Raw genomic sequence first — 25,738 nt, 5'->3', positions numbered from 1 at the left:
TTTCATCGAATGCCCACGAGTTCTTGTATTGTGAGAAAGGGAGAAAAGTACCTCTTTCTCTACTTTCTCCATCCCTTGCATTATCTTGTAAACCTCTATCATGGTAGAGGTAGCAGACATTACGTTTGTAGTAGATAGGCTGATAGACAGTGCTGGAGAGGAGCCTGTGGTCGTGGTGCATATTGGCACCAATGATGTGGGGAAATGCAGTCGTGAGGTCCTGGAGGAAAAATTTAGGCTGCTAGGTGGGAGACTGAAGGCCAGGACCTCCAAGGTAGCCTTCTCAGAAGTGCTACCTGTTCCACGTGCAGGGCAGGAGAGACAGGCACAAATTAGAAGTCTCAATGTGTGGATGAGACGATGGTGTAAGAAAGAAGGGTTTAAGTTTGTTAGGCACTGGGATGCTTTCTGGAACAAGCGGGAGCTGTACAAGAAGAAGACAAACAAACATTGTCCCCAGATGGAACCAGGCTGCTGGCGCTTAAAATCAAAAAGGTGGCAGAGCAGTTTTTAAACTAAATCATGGGGGAAAGCCGACAGGAGATGAAATGTCTCTGGTTCGGGAGGACTCGTCTCAAAGAGATGAAGGGTTGGCTACTATTTTTCTACCGGGTAACTGATCAGAGTTGTCCACTGTGATGGTGACAAACAGTATGGACTGTCTGCCAGGGTCTCAAGGCGGCAGGAGGAAGGTGGCGGTCCTAGCTTGCCTGGGAAATTATAGATGTTTGTATGCAAATGCTAGAAGTGTTTGAAGTAAAATTGGTGAATTGGAATGTTTAGTGTTGGGAGAAAACATAGACATTGTGGGAATTTCAGAAACTTGGTGGAATGAGGAGAATCAGTGGGACACGGTGATTCCTCGATATAACTTATATCGGAAGGATAGGGAGGGAAGGGTATACACACAATATATATATTGTGTGTATATATATATATATATATTTGGCCGCTGTGTGACACAGAATGTTGGACTGGATGGGCCATTGGCCTGATCTAACATGGCTTCTCTTATGTTCTCTTATGTTCTTATGTTCTCTTATGTGGGGTGGCTCTGTATGTCAGAGAGGATATACGGTCCAGTAAGACTGAGGTCAGAGAATTAGATTCCCTTTTAGAAATGCTTTGGGTTGAAATAGAGGGCCCAAAAGGAAATTTAACTATGGGAGTTTGTTATCACCCACGAAATCAAAAGATAGAGGGCGATTATAATATGATGGAAGGATTAACGATAGCGGCTAAACGTAAAAACTGTGTCGTAATAGGTGATTTTAACTACCCGCAGATTGATTGGGTCAATATGTGTTCTGGTCGAGAGAAAGCGTTTGAGTTTCTTGATGCTCTCAATGACTGTGCTATGGAGCAGATGGTCTCAGAACCTACCAGGGGTGGGGCGATCCTGGATTTGGTCCTAAGTAATGCCCACGACTTGGTGAGCGATGTAAAAGTGATTGCGCCACTTGGCCACGTGACCATAATGTTATTGATTTCACCGTTTGTATAAATAGGGAGTTGCCCAAAAAGACCCCCACAACCACATTTAACTTTAAAAGGGGTAAATTTTCTGAGATGAGGAGGCATGTGAGGAGGAAACTGAAAGGAAAGGTAAATACGGTCAAAACCCTTGGGGAAGCTTGGAGACTATTTAAAACTATAATCCTAGAAGCTCAGATAAAATACATACCACAAGTTAGGAAAGGCACAAACAGGCCTAAAAAAAGGCCTGCATGGTCAACAAACAAAGTAATGGAAGCTGTAAAAGGTAAGAAGGACTCCTTTAAGCGATGGAAAACCAGTCCAAGTGAGATTAGTAAAAGGGAACACAGGCTGTGGCAAATCAAATGCAAGACTGTGATCAGGCAGGCAAAAAGGGACTATGAGGAGCATATTGCAAAAAACATAAAGACCAACAATAAAAATTTCTTCAAATACATTAGAAGTAGGAAACCAGCCAGGGAGGCAATGGGGCCCTTGGATGACCATGGGGTAAAAGGATTACTGAAGGAGGATAGGGAAATGGATGAGAAGCTGAATGAATTTTTTGCCTCCGTCTTCACTGTGGAAGATGAGAACTTTTTGCCCGCCCCTCTAACTTTTTGCCCGCCCCACTAACTTTTTGCTCCACTAATTTTGGAAGGGGTGTTGAAAGACCTGAGTCAGATTGAGGTGACAAAAGAGGAGGTTCTACAAATGATGGACGAATTAAAAACTAATGTCACCGGGTCTGGATGGCATACATCCGAGAGTTCTTAAAGAACTCAAAGTTGAACTTGTGGATCTTCTTACAAAAATCTGTAATCTTTCATTGAAATCTGCCTCCGTTCCTGAGGACTGGAAGGTAGCAAATGTCACCCCCATCTTTAAAAAGGGTTCCAGAGGAGACCCGGGAAATTACAGGCCAGTCAGTCTGACTTCAATACCGGGAAAGTTGGTAGAAACCATTATCAAGGACAGAATGATTAGGCACATTGATGAACATGGGTTATTGAGGAAGACTCAGCATGGGTTCTGTAAGGGAAGATCTTGCCTCACTAACCTGTTACATTTCTTTGAGGGGGTGAACAAACATGTGGACAAAGGAGACCCAATAGATGTTGTTTACCTTGACTTCCAGAAAGCTTTTGATAAAGTTCCTCATCAAAGGCTCCTTAGAAAGCTTGAGAGTCAAGGAGTAAAAGGACAGGTCCTCTTGTGGATCAAAAACTGGCCACAAGCATAGCCACCTTCAAGTGGGGTTTAGATAAAAATATGGAGCAGAGGTCTATCAGTGGCTATTAGCCACAGTGTGTATATATATATATATAAAAAAAAATTTTGCCACTGTGTGACACAGAGTGTTGGACTGGATGGGCCATTGGCCTGATCTAACATGGCTTCTCTTATGTTCTTATGTTCCTAACAACAAACGGGCTATGTAACAGTGAAAAAATCCGAAGAATTACCAATACCGACTGGAGCAATCGAAAGGAGATCCTATCAACGTGGTGGTCAAAAAGGAACTGGCAGGATCTGCGTGCTGGCTCCGGTGAGCATGTGTACTGGGACACCTGCGCATACCCACTGGTGCTGAGCACGGAAAATCCCAGGCTTTTTAGGTACCGATTCGGGGGATCGGCGCAGGTGCTATATCTCATGAGTGTGAAGCACAGAGGCCACAAAGAAGATCTGTGAACTAGCTCACACTAACTCAGCTTAGAGAGAACACTGGTGTTAGGCCCCTTGAGTCTTCACAGAATGAGCAGGATATAAATCTGACATAATGATAGATGATAGATAGATAGAGAAAGAAAGAAAGAAAGAAAGAAAGAAAGAAAGAAAGAAAGAAAGAAAGAAAGAAAGAAAGAAAGAAAGAAAGAAAGAAAAGATTGAGCTCCACAGCTGAACTGCAGCCCGATATTTTTTTTTTAAAAAAAATACACCAATTAGTAATTCTATGCATATGCATTTTGGGCAACTTTACTTTATTCTGGACAACCTAAAGAGATTATATTAAACAAAAATATTAGTCTCTACGTGCAGTTTTGAACAGGTGCTAGGAGAAGTTTGGAAAGGCTTGCTTTTGGGATGGTGTGTCTGGGCCTTTAAATATGTAGGACACAGGCTGAATGGGGGTGGGGTGAGCTGGCAGAACAACATGGCTGTTCTCAGTGAGCTGCAAAGCTGAAAGAAAGGCAGCCCAGACCCTCCATTTGTTTTACAATCTTTTCAGAACTTGTTTACATAGTAAAGGATAAAGTAGAACCTTTGTTTTCCCTGTGTTAGTCTAAAGGACTTGAAACTCGTGAGTAAATTGCCCTAGTGAGACCACACAAATAAATAAAATATTCATTTTGGCTGCTCTGTGTGTTTGTGAGTGTGTGAGTGTGTGTGTGTGTGTGTGTGTGAGAGAGAGAGAGATATGAGGAAATGAAGACCATATTCAGGGAAACTGCTCTGCTACATTTTTACTTATTTATTTTAGGGAATGTGAAAGTCTCCTGATTACACCCCCAAAGTCCCCAGATATTTTCTGAGTTACACTTGGCAACTATCATCATGGCGACAACCTGGTGAGGTAGGCTAGGCTGAGAGACTGTGATGGGTCCCAAGGCCACCCACCCAGTTTCCCAGGCAGAGTGAAGATTCACAGCTGGTAGCCCCAGGACCCGGCTATGGTGGCTCTAATCTCTCAGTCTGGTGTAGTGCTGGAGTGTGTGGACTCTTATTTGGGAGAACTGGGTTTGATTCCCACTCCTCCACTTGCAGCTGCTGGAATGTCCTTGGGTCAGCCATAGCTCTCATATCTGAGAGAACCGGGTTTGATTCCCACTCATCCACTTACAGCTGCTGGAATGGCCTTGGGTCGGCCATAGCTCTCGCAGGAGTTGTCCTTGAAAGGACAGCTTCTGTCAGAGCTCTCTCAGCCCCACCCACCTCACAGGGTGTGGGGGGAGAAGATCTAGGAGATTATAAACCGCTCTGCGTGTCTGATTCAGAGAGAAGGGCGGGGTATAAATCTGCAGTCTTCTTATTCTTCAAGTGGATTAAAATTTGGTCCATTTAGTCAACAGAATGTGCTAGTAAATGAATACTTAAGACAAAGGCCCACAGGAGCAAATGGTAACATTTCAAGTTTTGGTAAAAACCACAGCATCACTGGGATTAGAAATGTCACTAAGATGTGATTCATGTTACATAACATTTTGTCTTACATCGTAAATGTGAGGTATTTATATTTATTCAGTCCTAAAATTAGAATAAGACCAAGCAAAGCCATTTCAATGCTCATCTAAAGAGTTTACGTCCAGCACAAGGGCAAATAATTGTTATTTCTCCTTGCTGCTTTCCCCTGTCCTAGAACATTATTTATTTATTTAATCAGATTTGTGTCCCACCCTCCCCTCATGGGCTGTTTGTTTGTAATAGGAGGGGACAGGAAAGTTACTCAAAGGGGGAAGGGAGAAAGGCAGAAGTTATAAAGTGGACACAGAAAAGAAGCTCTTCTAAATCTTCAAGATGGTGAAAACCAAAGCAGATTGCTGAAAAGGCTACAGGAGGATCTCTCAAAATTGCAACCATATGGCAAGTTCAATGTGGGTAAGTATAAGGCAGGGGTGGCCAACGGTAGCTCTCCAGATGTTTTTTGCCTACAACTCCCATCAGTCCCAGCCAGCATGGCCAAAGCAAAAGACATCTGGAGAGCTACCGTTGGCCACCCCTGATATAAGTTGATGCATATCAGAACAAACCCCCCCCCTCATTTTAAATATATGCTGATGATGTCTTGATTTCCTGAGACTAAGAGGGAAAGAGATCTTGGGGTTGTAGTACACAGTTCAATGAGACTATCAACCCAGTATGCAGTTGAAAGCAACCAACTCCATGCTAGGAAATATTAGGAAACAGGCTGAAAATAAAATGCCAGTATTGTAATGCCTTTGTATAAAACTATGGTGAGGCTTCATATAGAATATAGGGGTTGCAGCACCTTTCCTAGGAAGAAGGGCTGGAACATCTCAGACTTTTCAGTAGATAAAGCTACAGGGGAGACATGATAAAGGGGGTTATAAAATTATGCATGGAATGCGGAAAGCGGATAGAAGTAGCTGTTTTCCCCTCTCCTGTAATACTAGCACTACGCACCACCCAATGAAACCTGAGTTCAATCGAACCCTGAGTTTGATCCTGACAGAAGCTGGGTTCATGTAGACAGCTCAAGGTTGACTCAGCCTTCCATCCTTCCGAGGTCGGTAAAATGAGGACCCAGCTTGCTGGAGGGAAAGTGTAGATGACTGGGGAAGGCAATGGCAAACCACCCCGTAAAAAGTCTGCCGTGAAAACGTTGTGAAAGCAACCTCATCCCAGAGTCGGAAACGACTGGTGTTTGCACAGGGGACTATCTTTACCTTTTTAAAGCCCTGTGGCACAGAGTGGTAAAGCTGCAGTACTGCAGTCCAAACTCTGCTCACGACCTGAGTTCGATCCCGGCGGAAGTTGGGTTTTCAGGTAGCCGGCTTGAGGTTGACTCAGCCTTCCATCCTTCCGAGGTCGGTAAAATGAGGACCCAGCTTGCTGGAGGGAAAGTGTAGAGGACTGGGGAAGGCAATGGCAAACCACCCGTAAAAAGTCTGCTGTGAAAACGATGTAATGTGATGTCACCCCAGAGTCAGAAACAACTGGTGCTTGCACAGGGGACTATCGTTACCTTTTTACAACTCCTGAGGCTTGTGAAAGCTCACAAAAGTGCTGGGGAATAAGTTAATTTCCCCCTTGGCAAGTCCATAAGCTCTCTCTAAACCTCAACTTGTTGACAAACGAAAGGACAGAGCTGACCAATGGCCCTCAATTACTGAGCAGGCTGCAGAACTGCTGGCCCCGGCAGTGAAAGGGAAAGAGGTTAAAAATGGAGTCAGGCAGGGGAACACCTCATTCCACCTTTCTTAGTTAAGTTTTGTTTGTAACCTTGTATTCCCATGCTGGTTGGGCTTGCAAGTTACTGTGGTTTGCCTGTCCCAATTGAAGTTCCCTTGGATCTTGTATTTCTTTTCTGTTATGCCAATAAAGGTTATGTCTGTCTGTAAAACTCTATCTAATCAGACAAAACCTTTGGAAGGATCCAGAGAAGAAAACGACGACGATATTGGATTTATATTCCACCCTCCACTCAGAGTCTCAGAGCGGCTCACAATCTCCTTTATCTTCCTCCCTCACACCAAACACCCTGTGAGGTGGGTGGGGATAAGAGGACTCTCACAGCAGCTGCCCTTTCAAGGACAACCTCTGCCAGAGCTATGGCTGACCCAAGGCCATTCCAGCAGGTGCAAGTGGAGGGGTGGGGAATCAAACCCGGTTCTCCCAGATAAGGGTCTGCGCACTTAACCACTACACCAAACTGGCTCTCTTTATTCCCTCCCTTCCCAGGGGATGAGGAAGGTGCGAGTTTCAAGAGCGTTTGTGCTGGAAAGCAGGAAGGCTAGACCAGCTATCAATGGTGTGGACCATGTTTTACTTATGGGTTTCTTTCTCGAAAACAGCACATGATTCTAGCTGCCGCTGTTCTACCAGGGAGGAGACAGGCCATTCTGCACTGCCCCGGGAATGGGTCAGAGGGATCATGTGTCTTGCCTCTGCTGACAGATGTCTTGCGAGAAGCACTGGATTCCAGTCTGCTAGCACCTGGAAGAAGAGCCCCATGATGCAGAGTGGTAAAGCTGCAGTACAGTCCTAAGCTCTGCTCATGACCTGAGTTCAATCCCAACGGAAGCTGGGTTTTCAGGTGGCCAGCTCCAGGTTGACCCATCCTTCTGAGGTTGGTCAAATGAGGACCCAGCTTGCTGGGGGGGGGGGGAGAGTAGATGACTGGGGAAGGCAATGGCAAACCACTCCATAAAAAAGTCTGCTGTGAAAACGTCATGATGCGACATCGTCCCAGAATCAGAAATGACTGGTGCTTGCACAGGAGTCTACCTTTAACTTTTGGTAAGAGCCCCATAGCGCAGAGAGGTAAAGCTGCAGTACTGCAGTCCAAACTCTCTACTTATGACCTGAGTTTGATCCCGGCGGAAGCTGGGTTCAGGTAGTTGGCTCAAGGTTGACTCCGCCTTCCATCCTTCCAAGGTTGATCAAATGAGGACCCAGCTTGCTGGGGGGAAAGTGCAGATGACTGGGGAAGGCAATGGCAAACCACCCCTTAAAAGTCTGCCGTGAAAACATTGTGAAAGCAACGTCACCCCAGAGTTGGAAACAACTGGTGCTTGCACAGGGGACTACCCTTGCGTTCCTGGACTAGACTCTAACTCAGGGGTCTCAAACTCATTTGTTAAGAGGGCTGGACAAATTATAACTTGTCGGGCGAGGCCATGTGTGTCATGAAATGCAGTGCTATTAGCAGAGATATAAACTTTATAAAGGACACAAACACAATTAAAGATTTTTTTTTAAAAAAAACTTACAACATGCTTAAAAGATTAGCACTTTTGCAATATTTTGTTTAACAGTTTCTGATAACCGACACCTCTTGCTCTGAATTGTTGCATCAAAATCTGGAGGCAATTTCTGTGCTGTAGCATTCTTGAGTATGCTGTTCATGAGCAGTGAAGTGGCCAAGGTTGCGGATGACACTAAATTGTTCAGGGTGGTGAGAACCAGAGAGGTGAGAACCAGAGAGGATTGTGAGGAACTCCAAAGGGATCTGTTGAGGCTGGGTGAGTGGGCGTCAACGTGGCAGATGAGGTTCAATGTGGCCAAGTGCAAAGTAATGCACATTGGGGCCAAGAATCCCAGCTGCAAATACAAGTTGATGGGGTGTGAACTGGCAGAGACTGACCAAGAGAGAGATCTTGGGGTCGTGGTAGATAACTCACTGAAAATGTCAAGACAGTGTGCGATTGCAATAAAAAAGGCCAACGCCATGCTGGGAATTATTAGGAAGGGAATTGATAACAAATCAGCCAGTATCATAATGCCCCTGTATAAATCGATGGTGCGGTCTCATTTGGAGTACGGTGTGCAGTTCTGGTCGCTGCACCTCAAAAAGGATATTATAGCATTGGAGAAAGTGCAGAAAAGGGCAACTAGAATGATTAAAGGGCTGGAACACTTTCCCTATGAAGAAAGGTTGAAACGCTTGGGGCTCTTTAGCTTGGAGAAACGTCGACTGCGGGGTGACATGATAGAGGTTTACAAGATTATGCATGGGATGGAGAAAGTAGAGAAAGAAGTCCTTTTCTCCCTTTCTCACAATACAAGAACTCGTGGGCATTCGATGAAATTGCTGAGCAGTCAGGTTAAAACGGATAAAAGGAAGTACTTCTTCACCCAAAGGGTGATTAACATGTGGAATTCACTGTCACAGGAGGTGGTGGTGGCTACAAGCATAGCCACCTTCAAGAGGGGATTGGATAAAAATATGGAGCACAGGTCCATCAGTGGCTATTAGCCACAGTTTGTCTGTATGTGTGTGTGTGTGTGTGTGTGTGTGTGTGTGTATATATATATATATATATATATATATATATATATATATATATATATATATATAAATAAATTTTTGGCCACTGTGTGACACAGAGTGTTGGGCTGGATGGGCCATTGGCCTGATCCAACATGGCTTCTCTTATGTTCTTAGGCGTCTGTAAGTTGCAAAACCTACTTTTGGTTTGCAAATGGTCAATGATTTGGGCCTAAGACCCAAGGGAAAACATGAAATGGCTGCGTATTGCGAGCTTTTGTACATGTTGCTTCATGTGCTGGTCAGCCAATGGAGAAAATAGATTGAGCAAGTCTGGCAAAGCAAGCTGTGGTGCAGAAAGAAGCAAGAGAGAGAGAGAGAGAAGGAAGCCGATGACAGCCAGTTGCTCGTAGGCCTGATAGGAGCCCTCTGGATGCCTAATCCGGCACTCGGGCTGCAGGTTTGACACCCCTGCTCTAGCTGTTCTATTGTAGCCCTCTGAACATTGCGAGGAGGAGGCCACCAAAGAAGTTCTGCCAGGGGTTCCTGCAAGGCCATCTTCTGAGTTTGTGGAAGTGGTGTGGTTTCTTTTTGTTTTGATTAAGAAAACAAGGACCTTTTAATCACCCAGTTATGCCAGCTCCTTGGCACTACATTTTTTATGGGGATTACTTCATTTGGATATGATCATAGAATCATAGAGTTGGAAGGGACTTCCAGGGTCATCTAGTCCACCCCGTGCACAATGCAGGAAACTCACAAACCCCTCCCTCTAAATTCACAGGATCCTCATTGCTGTCAGATGGCCATCTAGCCTCTGTTGAAAAACCCCAAGGAAGGAGAGCCCACCACCTCCCAAGGAGGAAGCCTATTCCACTGAGGAACTGCTCTAAACTCACAAATACCTCCCCCTAAATTCACAGGATCTTCATTGCTGTCAGATGGCCATCTAGCCTCTGTTGAAAAACCTCCAAGGAAGGTGAGCCCACCACCTCCCAAGGAAGCCTGTTCCATTGAGAAATCGCTCTAACGGTCAGGAAGTTCTTCCTGATGTTGAGCCGGAAACTCTTTTGATTTTATTTCAACCCCTTGGTTCTGATCCTACCTTCCGGGGCCACAGAAAACAATTCCACACCATCCTCTGTATGACAGCCCTTCAAGTACTTGAAGATGGTGATCATATCACTTCTCAACCGCCTCCTCTCCAGGCTAAACATCCCCAGCTCCTTCAACCTTTCCTCATAGGACTTGTTCTCCAGATGTGTAAAAACTGACAGCCTCTGACAACTCAAGCAACTTTGATTAGTACCTTGGGATGTAAAACATCTAAATTAAAAGGTGAGCACTCTTTCCAATGAAACAAGCAGCAATTTGTGACAAAGCAGTTATCATCATGAGATAATTGACCTTATTTGAGAGTTAAGCATCCTGAGGCAAAGTCGAGTGCGTTCAAATACTGGCAGGTTAATTATCCCAGCGATTATAGTAGGCTTGGAAGGTATTATGACTTAGAACTAAGTGCAAAATGATGTCATTAAAAACTAAATTTAGTAATAATTAAAAGAAATGACAATAATCAAGTCCTTCAGTTGCGTACTGCTACAGAATGGCCATAACTGGCCAGCAGCGGCAATTACTTCTAAACGGATGTCCCAAGTTTGAATTGATTGTGCGCAGCTTAATGAATAAACGACAGCAGCCTGAGGCAGGCTATTTTGGCTCTATACAAACAAGATCACCAAGAAACGGCCAGCCCCCGCAGTGCAGAAGAGGTGGGTTCTTCTACTGTTCACTCAGATGCTGTTTAGTGATGAAAAGCAAAATGTAGCATTTAAAGCTAGAGGTGCTAGCTGGCTTCCATTGACAAGGCCAACTCAAGAAAAATCTGGGGACTTTGGAAGGTGGAGCCAGGAGCAAGGGTGTGGCAAGCACAAGTGAACTCCAAAGGGAGTTCTGGCCATCACATTTAAAGGGACTGTGTGCCTTTTAAATATCATCCTTCCATTTGGAATAATGAAGAATAGGGGTGCCTCCTTTGGGAGCTCATGGAATTGGACACCCCCCCAAGTGCAATCTTTTTGAAACTTGGGGGGTGTTTTGAGGAGGGGCACTGGATGTTATGCTGAAAATGTGGTGCCTCTATCTAACAAAACAGGTCACCCAGAGCCCCAGATACCCACAGATCAATTCTCCATTCTACCCAATGGGAATTGGTCTGCATAGAGAATAATGGAGTGCCCAGCAGACATTTCCTCCCCTCCCCCCACTTTCTGATGAAACTGGGGGATCCCCTGCCCCCCCACCTGAAGATTAGCAGCCTTAATTGACAAGGAGTGATACTTTTCTTGGATTTGCAGCACTCGGGGTTGCCTTTCCATGCATTCCTCTGGAATCCTGGCCACCAACCGGCTGCAGGGCCACGTAAAGTGAGGTGTGTTGCTGTGCCTGTGCCTAAAACCCTGCCCTCTCAGCAACCAGCCAGACACCTCTCTGTCTCCATGATGCTTCCCTCAGGCTTCCTTCCACCGAGGGGCCAGGGAGCGCTCCTTGTGTGTGTAGGGTCTTCCAGTGTGGGGCCTCCAGCTGCTGTTCTACAACAAAGCACAACTTTGCACATGGAACCATTCAAGCCCGTGATGTGGACTCAAGGAAAGTCACAAAAACACAAAGACACAACCCTTCTTCCACAAAAGCAATTAGATCAGGGGTGTCAAACATGCATCCCAGGGGCCAAATCAGGCTCCCAGAGGGCTCCTATCAGGCCCCAGAGCACCTGGTTGCCATCTGCTTCCTTTTCCCTCTCTCTTGCTTCCTTCTGCATAGCAGCTTGCTTTGCCAGGCTCGTTGAATCACACAAGAGATTCAGAGCAAAGCCTCTATTTTCTCCATTGGCTGAGGCTCCCCCCCCCCTCCCTGGTCCCCTGGGGAAGGAAGGAAGGAAAGAGCCAGAGCTTCCTTTATCCAATTCCCTGGATGCCATGGGAGAAATACCAGAGAAAGCACCTTTAAGACCAATGTTATAAACATACTGTTTTAAATATGTTTTATTTTAAGGTTGTTTAAAAAAAAATCTTTAATTGTGTTTGTCTGTGTCCTTTATAAAGTTTTTGTCTCAGCCACTAATCTTAGATCGGTACACACATAGTCCGGCCCAACACGGAATGGCCCGGCCCGACAAGGTCTCATTTATGTCTGATCCAGCCCTCGTGACAAATGAGTTCGACACCCCTGGAGTAGAACATACTTGTAGAACAGGGAAGGCCACGCACAAACCTGAACAAGGCACGCCAGCAAGGTTTCAAGCAGCATGCTTGATTCAGGTCAACCCAGTGCACCCCAGGTGAATTCCAGAGAACACAGAGACCTCTAACTGCACGGGATTCTACAGGCCGGGGTCTCTTATTCCACAGGGGGATTGGGGCCCCAGTCAAGCTAGAACTGAAAGCAGGCGGGGATAAAAAAACAAGTCTATTGAACAAATGCCTGGAACAGTCTTATCAATTAGTCCACAAATATGTACCACCCCTTAATAGGAAATAGATTAATAGGAAATTTATCCACCACAGCCAGAATGTAAATCGCTGCAGCACAGAGACAGAAAAATGGCTAAGGAAAGTACGGCCCACCATGTTAATGTGGAAAATATCTGCACACAGGAAATACTGGGATGGAGACAAGATAAGTTTGTGCATCTGGTCTCCTTTCATTACTTTCTGGAACAGAAACAAATCTAGTAAAAAAAAAAATATTGAGCTTTGTTTAGATCGTCAATTCGTGCCTCACAGATATTGTATTACACATTATACGCTATGTAGTCTCATGTGCTGAATATCATAAAATAGAAGTATTATAAAAAATAAGTCCACACATATGTACCACTCCTAAAAAAGTTTTACTGCCTTGCTGGGCCACATGTATCTAAGGGGGGGGGGAGGGGGAGTCCGTTCTTGGTTGCCTGCACACGATTGTTACTTGGACCAGGTGACAAACTGCTTCCAAGACCCCTGTAAATTTTACACAAAAGTCATTGCGTAGATCAGGGCTTTTTTGTAGCAGGAACTCCTTTGCATATTAGGCCGCACACCCCTGATGTAGCCAATCCCCCTGGAGCTTACAGGGTTCCTGACACAGGGCCTATGGTGAGCTCCAGGAGGACTGGCTCCATCAGGGGTGTGTGGTCTAATAAGCAAAGGAGCTCCTGCTACAAAAAAAGCCTTGGTGTAGATGAATAAAAGGCAAGTTCAATTACATCTCACAATTATGCACAGCTGTAGTATAGCAGCACTCACCGTCTCATTCCCAAAAAGGATGTCTACATAAGGCATCACTTTCATCATCGGCTCCTTGTAGAACTGGCTAATGAATGGCGCAGAAAGATTCAAACTGAAGATCTTGTTATTCGTTGAGGCCTGAGTGGCCACTTTTAGAATGGATTCAGGTGACACGGTCAAAAAGAAGCCCTGCAAACAAAATGCAAAATGTTAACAGAGACTGCATTGCTGCCGCCCAGCTACAGACACTGCAGATTTTGACATTATACAGCAATCAAGGTTAACTAACATGAAAACATATTCAGGTGGGTCGCCGTGTTGTTCTGAAGCAACAGAAGAAAACTTGAGTCTGGAGCACCTTTAAGACCAACAAAGTTTAATTCTGAGTAGAAGCTTCTACAAAATGGCTGAAAAGGCAATTCAGAAATACCCTGGCATCTGAGAATATTCTAGGGCAGGGGTGGCCGAACTGTGGCTTGGGAGCCACACGTGGCTCTGGAAACCCGCACCACTAGTTTGGAGAAGGCAATTGTCTCTTTAAATGACTTCTCCAAGCCAAGCCAGCTGGCAGCTTGGTGAATGCATTTAAAGTTGCTTTCTTTCTGCCTCCCTCCCATCTATTTGCTTTCCTCCCTCCCTCCTTCGTTGTGGCTCTAAAACATCTGATGTTTATTCTATGTGACTCTCACATTAAGCAAGTTTGGCCACCCCTGTTCTAGGGTCTTACACAACACATTGCCAATTATAGCCAGCCCTCTGTTCATCCTGCAGGGAAACTCTATTTTTAATTATGATGTTGGCCTACAAAATAACATCCATCAGTGACTACTAGCCACAGCCTATTGTTGGAACTAGGTTGGGAAATTCCTGGAGATTTTAGGGTAGATCCCAGAGAGTAAGAACTCTGTGGGGTATCACATCATGCCAGCAGATCTTCTGGCCCCACCCTGAGCAAGAATACAGGCATGTAGGGGGGGAGGCATGTGCAATTCTTGCGGATTCTTAGCATATTCATCCTCTATATCCATTGTTAAAACAATTATTTTATGCCAAAACATACCCAGGTTGCAAAAACAAGCATCAATAAAAGAAAACTAAATTATAACTTAATAAAACAATTAAAATCATCACCTTGGGAGACTGTGAGGAATTACTGGGGACAGAACCCTTTGGAGGCGGCCCCCTGACCAGTCCCCTCCCCAGTTCAATTAAGCTCCTCCCTCCCGCCACACCCCAACTCTGCTGCTTTTCAATCTTCTGTCCTTTCTGGAGCATTTGCATCAAGTTCATTCTTAAGGTGTTTTTGCTTTTGATTACTTCTAAAAGTTGTTATATTCCCCCCCCCCTCAAAATATAATTTTATATTTTTAAGAATACCTGGAGAATCCCCCGAGTTGATAAAGCACCCGACCACCTGGCCGGATGTGCAAATTTCACTCTCCGCTCAAGGGCGGCCAGTTCAGTATTAAGTACAGTTATGATAAATACCCATCAGGTCCACTGCTGAAAACCTTTTACTAGTCAAAACTTTCTCCTTGTGTTCAACTGAAAATCAACACACACAAACGGTAACTTCAGCTTATTAGTTCTAGTCTTATCCTCTGGGCAGCAGAGAACAATTCTCTACCCTTCCATTATTTTAAAAATGCAATCATGTCCCCCAGCCCCACCCCAGTCTTCTCTTCTGCAGGCTAGACGTGCCCTATAAATATGGAGCAGAGGTTCATCAGTGGCTATTAGCCACAGTGTGTGTGTGTGTGTGTATGTATGTGTGTGTGTGTGTGTGTGTGTATATATATATATATATATATAATTTTTTTTGCCACTGTGTGACACAGAGTGTTGGACTGGATGGGCCATTGGCCTGATCTAACATGGCTTCTCATGTTCTTATGTTCTTATTCCTTCAGCTTCTCCTCAGTGCTCATTTTTCAGAGTTCTGAGCATATTTACAGCTCTCCCCTGAAGTAGTTTCAATTTGCCTATTCTCTTTTAAAGTCTGTCCGTCAGGGCCCTGCGGGACTTATCACAGTTCCACGGGGCCTGTAAGAACATAAGAACATAAGAGAAGCCATGTTAGATCAGGCCAATGGCCCATCCAGTCCAACATTCTGTGTCACACAGTGGCCAAAAATATATATACACACACACTGTGGCTAATAGCCACTGATGGACCTTTGCTCCATATTTTTATCTAACCCCCTCTTGAAAGTGGCTATGCTTGTGGCCGACACCACCTCCTGTGGCAGTGAATTCCACATGTTAATCACCTTTTGGGTGAAGAAGTACTTCCTTTTATCCGTTTTAACCTGTCTGCTCAGCAATTTCATCGAATGCCCACAAGTTCTTGTATTGTGAGAAAGGGAGAAAAGGACTTACTTTCTCCATCCCATGCATTATCTTGGAAACCTCTATCATGTCACCCCGCAGTTGACGTTTCTCCAAGCTAAAGAGCCCTAAGCGTTTCAACCTTTCTTCAGAGGGAAAGTGTTCCAGCCCTTTAATCGTTCTAGTTGCCCTTTTCTGCACTTTCTCCAATGCTATAATATCCTTTTTGAGGTGCGGCGACCAGAACTGCACACAGTACTCCAAATGAGACTGCACCATCGATTTATACAGGGGCATTATGATACTAGCTGATTTGTTTTCAATTCCCTTCCTAATAATTCCCAGCATGGCGTTGGCCTTTTTTATTGCAAACGCACACTGTCTTGACATTTTCAGTGAATTATCTACCACGACCCCAAGATCTCTCTCATGGTCAGTCTCTGCCAGTTCACACCCCATCAACTTGTATTTGTAGCTGGGATTCTTGGCCCCAATGTGCATTACTTTGCACTTGGCCACATTGAACCACATCTGCCACGTTGACGCCCACTCACCCAGCTTCAACAGATCCCTTTGGAGTTCCTCACAATCCTTTCTGGTTCTCACCACCCTGAACAATTTAGTGTCATCCGCAAATTTGGCCACTTCACTGCTCACCCCCAACTCTAAATCATTTATGAACAAGTTAAAGAGCATGGGACCCAGTACCGAGCCCTGCGGCACCCCACTGCTTACCGTCCTCCATTGCGAAGACTGCCCATTTATACTCACTCTCTGCTTCCTATTACTCAGCCAGTTTTTGATTCACAAGAGGACCTGTCCTTTTACTCCATGACTCTCAGGCTGAATTGTTCCGAAAGGCATGTGACATCTAAATGGGAGAGGGCTGTCCTTTGTATTAATAGCAACTGCCTAGGATTCCATGGCCTTGGAGAGAGGATGACACCATATAATCCTGCCTATAATAGATGTAGTACACGTCTGTGGTTTTATTTGATAGTTTTATTGTTATGGTTTTAATACTAATGTTGCCTATGTTTATTTTACGTTGTTAGCCACCTTGAGTCTTTGCAGAATGGATGGGATATAAATCTAACGTAAATAGCAACAACAACAAATACAACAGATCCCAATGCTATGGAGATGAGGTTTGGCCAGTGCAGAACAAAACTGCTTCACAAAGCAGGCCATGGCAAGTCACCTCACTCTGACCATCTCTTGCCTTGAAAACCCTACAGCAACAGTCCCAAATCTTTTTGGATCCAGGCACTGGTTTTATGGAAGACAATTTTTCCATGGACCAGGGGTGGGGTGGGGATGGTTTCAGGATGATACAACTGTGCACTTAATTTCTATTAGTGTGGTGTGGTGGTGAAGTGTGCAGACGCTTATCTGGGAGGACCAGGTTTGATTCCCCACTCCTCCAGTTGCAGCTTTTGGAATAGCCTTGGGTCAGCCAGAGCTCTCGCAGAGTTGACCTTGAAAGGGCAGCTTCTGGGAGAGCTCTTTCAGTCCCACCCACTTCACAGAGTGTCTGTTGTGGAGGAAGGAGATAACAGAGATTGTGAGCCACTCTGAGACTCTGAGTGGAGGGAGGAATATAAATCCAATGTCATCTTAAAATTATATAATAATAATTATTATTATTATTACTACTACTACAATACTGTAATATATAATGAAATAATTACACAACTCATGGCCCGGTGGCTAACAGGCCATGGACCAGTACCAGCCCACAGACCCCTGCCCTACAGGGTTTCCATAAGTCATTCAAACTGATGCCATTTCCCACCACCAAGATATCCCTCTTTCTATTCCTATAAGAACCCTGTGGCACAGAGTGGTAAAGCTGCAGTACTGCAGTCTGAGCTCTCTGCTCACGACCTGAGTTCAATCCCAGTAGAAGCTGGGTTCAGGGAGCTGGTTCGAGGTTGACTCAGTTTTCCATTCTTCTGAGGTTGGTAAAATGAGTCCCCAGCTTGCTGGGGGGAAAGTGTAGATGACTGGGGAAGACAATGGCAAACCACCCCGTAAAAAGTCTGCCGTGAAAACGTCGTGATGTGATGGAAATGACTGGTGCTTGCACAGCAGACTACTTTTACCTTTTTTTATTCCTATAAATCCCTAAATGGATTCAGACACACAAACGTAAGAAGCTCCCTCTACTGCATGATTAACTTTCTACCCTGCCCTCCTTCCAAGTGGCACACAGAGTTCTCTCCTCCTCCACTTTAACCTCAAATCCTTCCCGAGAGACTAGAACAACTGGCTCAAGGTCAAGCAGGGATTTTCAATGCAAGCAGGGACGGGACCCTGGGCTTCTGCAGAAGGAATCCACACTGGCCCATTCAACCGTTAGGGTTAAGCAGCCTAGGCAATGGCCCTCGGTGAAAGTTCAGGATGTCTGCAGTCTGCAGGAAGGTTTTTATTGCTGTGACTCCCAAGTTATGGAATGATCTACAAGAAAAAATGTCCTTGTTTGTCCTTGCTTTCTGGAAAGGACCTCTCTTTTCCAGTGCACAGCTGGTTATTTTGATCCTGTGAACAGCCAGTTTGGTGTAGTGGTTAAGTGTGGACTCTTATCTGGGAGCACCAGGTTTGATATCTCACTCCTCCACTTGCACCTGCTGGAATGGCCTTGGGTCAGCCATAGCTCTTATAGGAGTTGTCCTTGAAAGGGCAGCTTCTGGGAGAGCCCTCTCAGCCCCACCCACCTCACAGGGTGTCTGTTGTGGGGGAAGGAGATAAAGGAGATTGTGAGCTGCTCGGAGACTCTGATTCAGAGAGAAGGGCGGGGGATAAATCTGCGGTTTTTTTCTTCTGCACTCTGTTTTGATTGAGAAGCATTTATTTATGGTATTTTACTAAAATATGCTTGGCTATAGTCTTTCAGTACTGGATCAGGGGGCAATTTCACCCATTTCCCCTGCCCTTATTGCAGACCCCTATGTCACCTGGGATTTGTTTAGGGGGGTCTTGGAGATCACCGGGTCTGCTGGGAGAACATCAAAGCGTGCGTGTTGCAGGATCCAACCTGAGTTTTAGTTGAGTTTTAAGCTTTTTTGGGGGGAGGGGGAAGTGCCATAAAATGTTTTAAATACAATTTAAATACAATTTTAATAAAATAAATAGAGAAGATGAAAAGAATAAAAAGGGGAATATGTATCTTATCTATAACCTTTATTACACTGCAAAATTGAAGCTAAAACCCTGTGTCAGTGGTATCAAATAGAATTTGAACTTCACTCTGGTTAGTTTGTTCTTCCAAGTTTTGCCTAAAAGCTCTCTGAATAAGCTATTCCAAGCCATTTCTGTATAGTCATCACCTGCTGAGTGTTATTTACAACTACCTTTTCCAAAGGAAACTTGGTGAGTTCTACTTGCACTTGCAAGACTGTGTTGCATTTGGATATCTGTACAATTATGACCAACACTGATACATGCATAATTATGGACAACATTTATATAATACCTACAACAAACAGTTGAAAAGTCAAATGTTTCAGCTTTCTTTTTAATAAGAATAATCACTCTGAGATGCCTAAATTTATGATAACTTGCTGATTATGGAGTGGCATTATTTGTACGGGAGGCTTACTCCTTCAGGGCACTCCCGGCCCCAAAGATAGAGGGTATTGAATGTGCCGGTCTGGCGTGGGAGGCTGGAGAGGGGTTGGCGATCTGGCTGGTGTACCGTACGCCTAACGCACCAGCCAGCACCTTACCGTCCCTGCTTGAGGCAGCGACGGGCTGGGCGTTGGAGCACCCAAGGCTGATAATGCTGGGTGACTTCAACGTCCATGCTGATGACCCGTCCTCTAATCAGGCGACGGACCTAGTGTCTTCCATGGCGACACTGGGACTCTCTCAATTTGTTGCAACCCCCACCCACCAGGCTGGACACATGTTGGACCTGATCTTTGCGGCCGGGGTTGCAGTGAACGATATAACCGCAGAGGCGGTGCCATGCTCGGATCACTTCGCCCTCAAGGCCCGTGTGGATATGCCTCCCCAAACCTGTTTAGGCGAGGAGCCTATTATGGCTCGCCCACGGAGCCAAATGGATCCGGAACGGTTCCAGATGGCTCTGCGGGATCCCTGGCCCTCTGGCGACTCTCTCGATGGCCTAGTTGAGACTTGGAATAGCTGGTTCTCTAGGGCCATCAAGGAGATCGCACCTCGACGCCCCCTGCGACCTCGGACTAGGCTGGCCCCGTGGTATACCCTGGAATTACGCCAGCTGAAACAAGGTTTCAGACGGCTAGAGAGGCAATGGCGGCGTACCTGCGACGAAGCGACTAGAACATCTTATAGGAAGTTTATGAAGTCCTATGAGATGGCAGTCAAGTCCACAAAGAAAACATTCTTTGCGGCTAAGATTGCATCTGCAAATTCGCGCCCGGCTCAATTATTTAAAATAATTCGGAATCTTACAACATTGCCACAGGGCAATTCAAAAGTTAAGGAATTGGAGATAGGCTGTGAGGCTTTTGCGAAATTCTTTGCAGATAAGGTCCAATTGCTCCGCCACGACTGCCCTGCCAATTTAGATGCAGTAAGTGAACTCGAGGCCCAATGCGTGTCTTCTGATTCAACTCTGGATTGCTTCGACCCGCTCAGCTTGGAGGAAGTCGACAGAATTCTTGGCACTGCACGATCCACAACTTGCGATCTGGACCCATGTCCCTCCTGGCTAATTAAAGCCTGCCAGGAGGAACTAAGATGTCCTATACGGGACATCATAAATCGTTCCCTTTCAGAGGGTGTTTTTCCAACACCCCTGAAAGAGGCAGTGGTCTGCCCTCTCTTGAAAAAAGTTACATCAGACCCGGCCGAATTGGCACACTATCGACTGGTCTCAAATTTGCCCTTTTGGGGCAAAATTATCGAGAGGGCTGTGGCGTTGCAGTTACAGGAGTTTTTGGAGGACGCTTCCGTCCTAGACCCATGCCAGTCCGGCTTTCGCCCGGGCCATGGGACAGAAACAGTTTTGGTCGCCCTCATGGATGACCTCCGGCGACAACTGGACCGAGGCGGCTCGGCAGTACTGCTGCTGTTGGACCTATCGGCTGCGTTCAATATGGTCGATCATCAGCTGCTGTCTCGCCGCCTCGCCGACGCAGGAATTCAGGGGCTAGCCTTACAATGGCTCTCCTCCTTCCTTGAAGGTCGGGGACAGAGGGTGGCAATTGGGGGGGAGCTCTCTCAGAGACACCCACTTCATTGTGGGGTGCCTCAGGGGGCAGTTCTCTCCCCGATGTTGTTCAACATCTTTATGCGCCCTCTTGCCCAGATTGCACGGAGGTATGGGCTTGGTTGTCATCAGTACACTGATGATACCCAGCTCTATCTATTGATGGATGACCGGACTGGTGATGTCCCTATAAACCTGGACCGGGCGTTGCAAGCCGTGGCTGACTGGCTCAGGCTGAGTGGGCTGAAGTTGAACCCGGCGAAGACTGAGGTCCTTTGTGTGGGCCGCGGCGGACCGGGAGGGGAGGTCACCCTACCGGCTTTTGACGGTGCGCCACTGATACCAGGGCGCAGGGTCAAGAGCCTGGGAGTGCTACTGGAATCCTCTTTATCAATGGAGGCCCAGATAGCTGCCACTGCTAGAGCCACCTTCTTTCACCTTAAGAGGGTGAGGCAGTTGGCTCCCTTCTTGGAACGCAGCGACCTAGCAACTGTGATCCACGCAACGGTCACCTCGAGATTAGACTACTGCAATGCCCTCTACATGGGGCTGCTCTTATACCGAACACGGAAACTCCAGGTAGTGCAGAACGTGGCGGCCAGGCTGCTGATGGGACTACCTCGGTGGGAACACGTGCGGCCTGGGCTGCGGGATCTGCACTGGCTGCCGGTTGTGTACCATGTTCGCTATAATGTGCTGGTTATCACCTTTAAAGCCCTACATGGCCGAGGACCTGCCTACCTTAGGGACCGCCTCTCCCCATATGTTCCCCAGAGAGCACTGAGATCTAGCTCTCAAAACCTTTTAAAAATCCCTGGGCCAAAAGAGGCTAGACTGAAGACAACTAGAGAGCAAGCCTTTTCAGCAATGGCCCCCCGATGGTGGAATCAACTTCCAGAGATGGTGCGAGCCCTGCGGGACCTGAATCAGTTCTGCAGGGCTTGCAAAACCTCTCTGTTTCAACTTGCTTTTGAGACAGAACCTGGCTAAACGGATCTGTACCCATCCAGCCATCTTGTCCATGATTGTGATCTGTAGCATTTTATAGCACCTGTTTTATCTATTTAATTAATTAATCATGTAACTGTATTTTAACTGAATTGTAATTTTAAAATTGTTCATTTATATTGTATTTCATGTATATCATGGTCTTCCATGTCTGTGAGCCGCCCTGAGCCCGCCTTTGGCGGGGGAGGGCGGGATATAAAAATAAATTTATCTTATCTTATCTTATGCCGTTTTGAGAGGGTGTGCCCTATGCAGAGGTGGGGGGGGGGAATCACTTTATTAAAAAACTATAGGAAATGTTAGACTATATCAGGCAACCTCACAGACTCTGAGATTCCTGCAACTCTCAGAAAGTGGGACTAAACATATAATTAGCCTGCTTTCCTTGCACACAAGGTGCTGTAACACCTTTGAGCCACAAAATTGCAATGGCAACGAGAAATAAAGGAGAACAGAATGATGTGTTAAATTATTTATGTCAGTGCACAAATAACTGACAATTTCCCATGCATTTTTAACCAAGAGCCAGGAGATATATTCAGCACAAAGACACTGAGGTGCAGTAATTATTGGATGGATATTTCTCAACACGTTTCACTGATCTTCATTGTAGGAATTTGTCCAACAGGTAGGAAGGCACATGTTACCCCTCCTTCCAGTGGAGCACGTGGACCTGAGCCATTATATGGGGCCCCTCAGCAGCGGGGCCTGGCCTGAGTGTGTGCCACAGCCCACTGGGAAGTCTGGAGGTCCCTCCATAAGGTGGGACTTGCCACTGTGATCCTGCTCCCACCCCCCTTTAAGCATTCAGTAAATCCCGATAGCCAATGGGCAATTAAATTAATTGCCTACAGGAAGGTAGGGGGAGATAGTTGTGAAGCCACAGCAACTAGAATGATTAAAGGGTTGGAATGGTTAAAACACTTGGGGCTCTTAAGCTTGGAGAAATGTCGACTGCGGGGTGACATGATAGAGGTTTACAAGATTATGCATGGGATGGAGAAGGTAGAGAAAGAAGGACTTTTCTCCCTTTCACACAATATGAGAACTCATGGGCACTCCATGAAATTGCTGAACAGTTGGATTAGAATGGATAAAAGGAAGTACTTCTTCACCCAAAGGATGATTAACACGTGGAATTCACTGTCACAGGAGGTGGTGGCAGCTATAATCATAGACAGCTTCAAGAGGGGATTGGATAAGCATATGGAGCAGAGGTCCATCAGTGGCTATTAGCCACAGCGTACTGTTGGAACTCTTTGTCTGAGGCAGTGATGCTCTGTATTCTTGATGCTTGGGGGGCAAGAGTGGGAGGGCTTCTAGTATCCTGGCCCCACTGATGGACCTCCTGATGGCACCTGGTTTTTTTGGCCACTGTGTGACACAAAGTGTTGGACTGGATGGGCCATTGGCCTGATCCAACAGGGCTTCTCTTATGTTCTTATGTTCCTGCATCATACAGGGGGCTGGACTAGGTGACCCTGGAGGTCCCTTCCAGCTCTATGTTCCTATGAAAAGTTCTTAGGACACCCCATCCACTTCATTCAACATTACTGTGTTATGATCTATTTTCCAAATCTTCCAGTTTTAATTTCACAGTCTTTTCAGATTTTTAAAACCATCACCTTGCAAAGCTAAAAATAATTCCATGGTTGCCTCAACAATGGCAGAAACTTTTCTGAGTATCCTTTTAATTTCAGAAAAGTACTGGTACATTAGACAGGTAACCTGTCATTTTTGATGGTGCTTGATTTCTCCTCATAGCTTTTGCCAAACACCCTCTTCAGCGAGATTAGTAATTATGGCGTTTTGACTGAGCATTGTGAATCTTCCGCCTCCATTTACTTATCTTCATTGACTTTTTGAAATTTCAAAGCAGCTTTTTAAAGAAGGGAGGGAAGACAATGGAGTGTGTAGTTGTAATTCATATCTCCACAGCTATCCAGTGAATCCACTTCCTTCTCTTGCATTTACATTACATTTCTGTTGCTGAGCAGTTGTGTTAGAACTGATAAAAGAAAGTACTTCTTCACCCAAAGCGTGATTAACATGTGGAATTCACTGCCACAGGAGGTGGTGGCGGCTACAAGCACAGACAGCTTCAAGAGGGGAATTGATAAATATATGGAGCAGAGGTCCATCAGTGGCTATTAGCCACAGGTTCATTGGAATTCTCTGTCTGGGGCAGTGATGCTCTGTATTCTTGGTGTTGGGGGGGGCACTATATGATTGATCTGGCCCCACTCGTGGACCTCCTGATGGCACCAGGTTTTTTTTAGCCACTGTGTGACACAAAGTGTTGGACTGGATGGGCCATTGGCCTGATCCAACACAGCTTCTCTTATGCTCTTATGTATGGAGCAGCGATGCTCTGTCTTCTTGGTGCTTGGATCAGGGAGGCAACAGTGGGGGGACTTCTGTAGTTCTGGCCCCACTGGTGGACCTCCTGATGGCGGCTGGTTTTTTTGGCCACTGCGTGACACAGAGTGTTGGACGGGATGGGCCATTGGCCTGATCCAACATCGTGTCTCTTATGTTCTTAGGTCTGGTCCAGTGATGCTCTGTATTCTTGGTGCTTGAGGGGCAACAGCGGGAGGGCTTCTAGTGTCCTGGCCCCACTGGTGGACCTCTTGAGGGTACCTGGGGGTTCTTTGGCCACTGTGTGACACAGACTGTTGGACTGGAGGGGCCATTGGCCTGATCCAACATGGCTTCTCTTATGCTCTTATGTCTGGGGCAGTGATGTTCTGTCTTCTTGGTGCTTGGGGGGGCAACAATGGGAGGACTTCTGTAGTTCTGGCCCCACTGGTAGACCTCCTGATACTTGCCTGGTTTTTTGGGCCACAGTGTGACACAGAGTGCTGGACTGGATGGGCCATTGGCCTGATCCAAAATGGCTTCTCTTATGTTCTTACAAATTATGCTGCTTACAGGAACAATTCCCCGCTTACCAGAAAATGAAAGGCCACCTAACAACTGAATGGTTAAAGTCTATGAGGGTCACAGGAAACTGTAGCAGGAGCCTTGTTCAGAGAGACGTATGGGCTGATGCCAGGCAGTTGTGGGGGGAGGGGAGGGCCTGGGCTGCCTGGGGAAGCTCCTTTGGACAGCCCTCCGAATCCCAGATGGTCTTATTTATTTTCATTGCACTTTTAAGCCAGATTTTATCCTGCAATTACCAGCACAAAGAAATTGTTGCCCGAGTCTTCGCTTTTCACTTATTTGATCCAGAAGACAGTTGTTTTAAATTGGACAGAATACGGATGGCAAGATAACAAAAATTCCTCTGAGTAATGGCTTTGGCTTACTCAAGTTTGCATTGTTTATTTTAATGGAAGTATGGCTTCGTAAGTGGAAAATGACTAAGGTTTAAGCTATTGTTTTATCATTTCAAGTGGGCAGAGTTCCCGTTTTTGATGAAAGCTGAATTTCAAACAGTTTTCTCCAGCAACCCCCCCCCCCAAGCCCCCTGAACTGTCAGTATTTGTGTTTATACTGACCGTGACATTTTCTTTTAAATGGATGCCAACATATCAGAAGGAGAGGACTGCTTTAAGACTGGAATAGTTTCATTATTACTAAAGCAAACTCTTAATTGCTGCCACATTGGTATTTGTCATGGCAACAAACTCACAGAGAGCTCTAGAGATACAGCAATAAACTGTGGTAGAATTAAAATTCAACTTATGAACATAAGATTTAGAAATATGTTAATTCCTAATTAGCAATTACTGTGGCTAGAATTCAGACAACTAATTTACACCAGGACAGGGCAGATTTGAGGCTTTTGTGAGCAACTTCAATTTTGTTTGTGAGCTTTTGAGTGCTACTAATGACAAAATGGCAGTTGGGTGGGTGGAGTCAGCCACAAAATGGCTACTACAGATGGCGGGACCAATCAAAATGTGGGGAGTGTCACCACTGGATTTTATCCAGACAAAATTGGCAATTTCTAATCCCTTCCTTCTTCCCACTGCAGATGCCCCCTTATGTCCCCCAGACGAT

General features: G+C 45.7%; 1 protein-coding gene across 2 annotated transcripts in view; it reads right to left on the bottom strand.

Annotated features, from left to right (window-relative positions):
• Positions 1-25,738, bottom strand: part of ADK (adenosine kinase) — a 478,171-nt gene that overhangs the window by 193,144 nt on the left and 259,289 nt on the right. For both annotated transcript variants that reach the window (XM_060236706.1, XM_060236707.1), the window contains exon 7: positions 13,219-13,389. In XM_060236706.1, the coding sequence (XP_060092689.1) occupies positions 13,219-13,389 (171 nt within the window). The remainder of the gene's footprint in view (positions 1-13,218; positions 13,390-25,738) is intronic.

Source organism: Heteronotia binoei, chromosome 4 (genome assembly GCF_032191835.1).
Source record: "Heteronotia binoei isolate CCM8104 ecotype False Entrance Well chromosome 4, APGP_CSIRO_Hbin_v1, whole genome shotgun sequence".
Classification (NCBI taxonomy): Eukaryota; Metazoa; Chordata; class Lepidosauria; order Squamata; family Gekkonidae; genus Heteronotia; species Heteronotia binoei.
The sequence above is the reverse complement of the archived record's forward strand: the minus strand, read 5'-3'. Positions and strand labels throughout refer to the sequence as shown.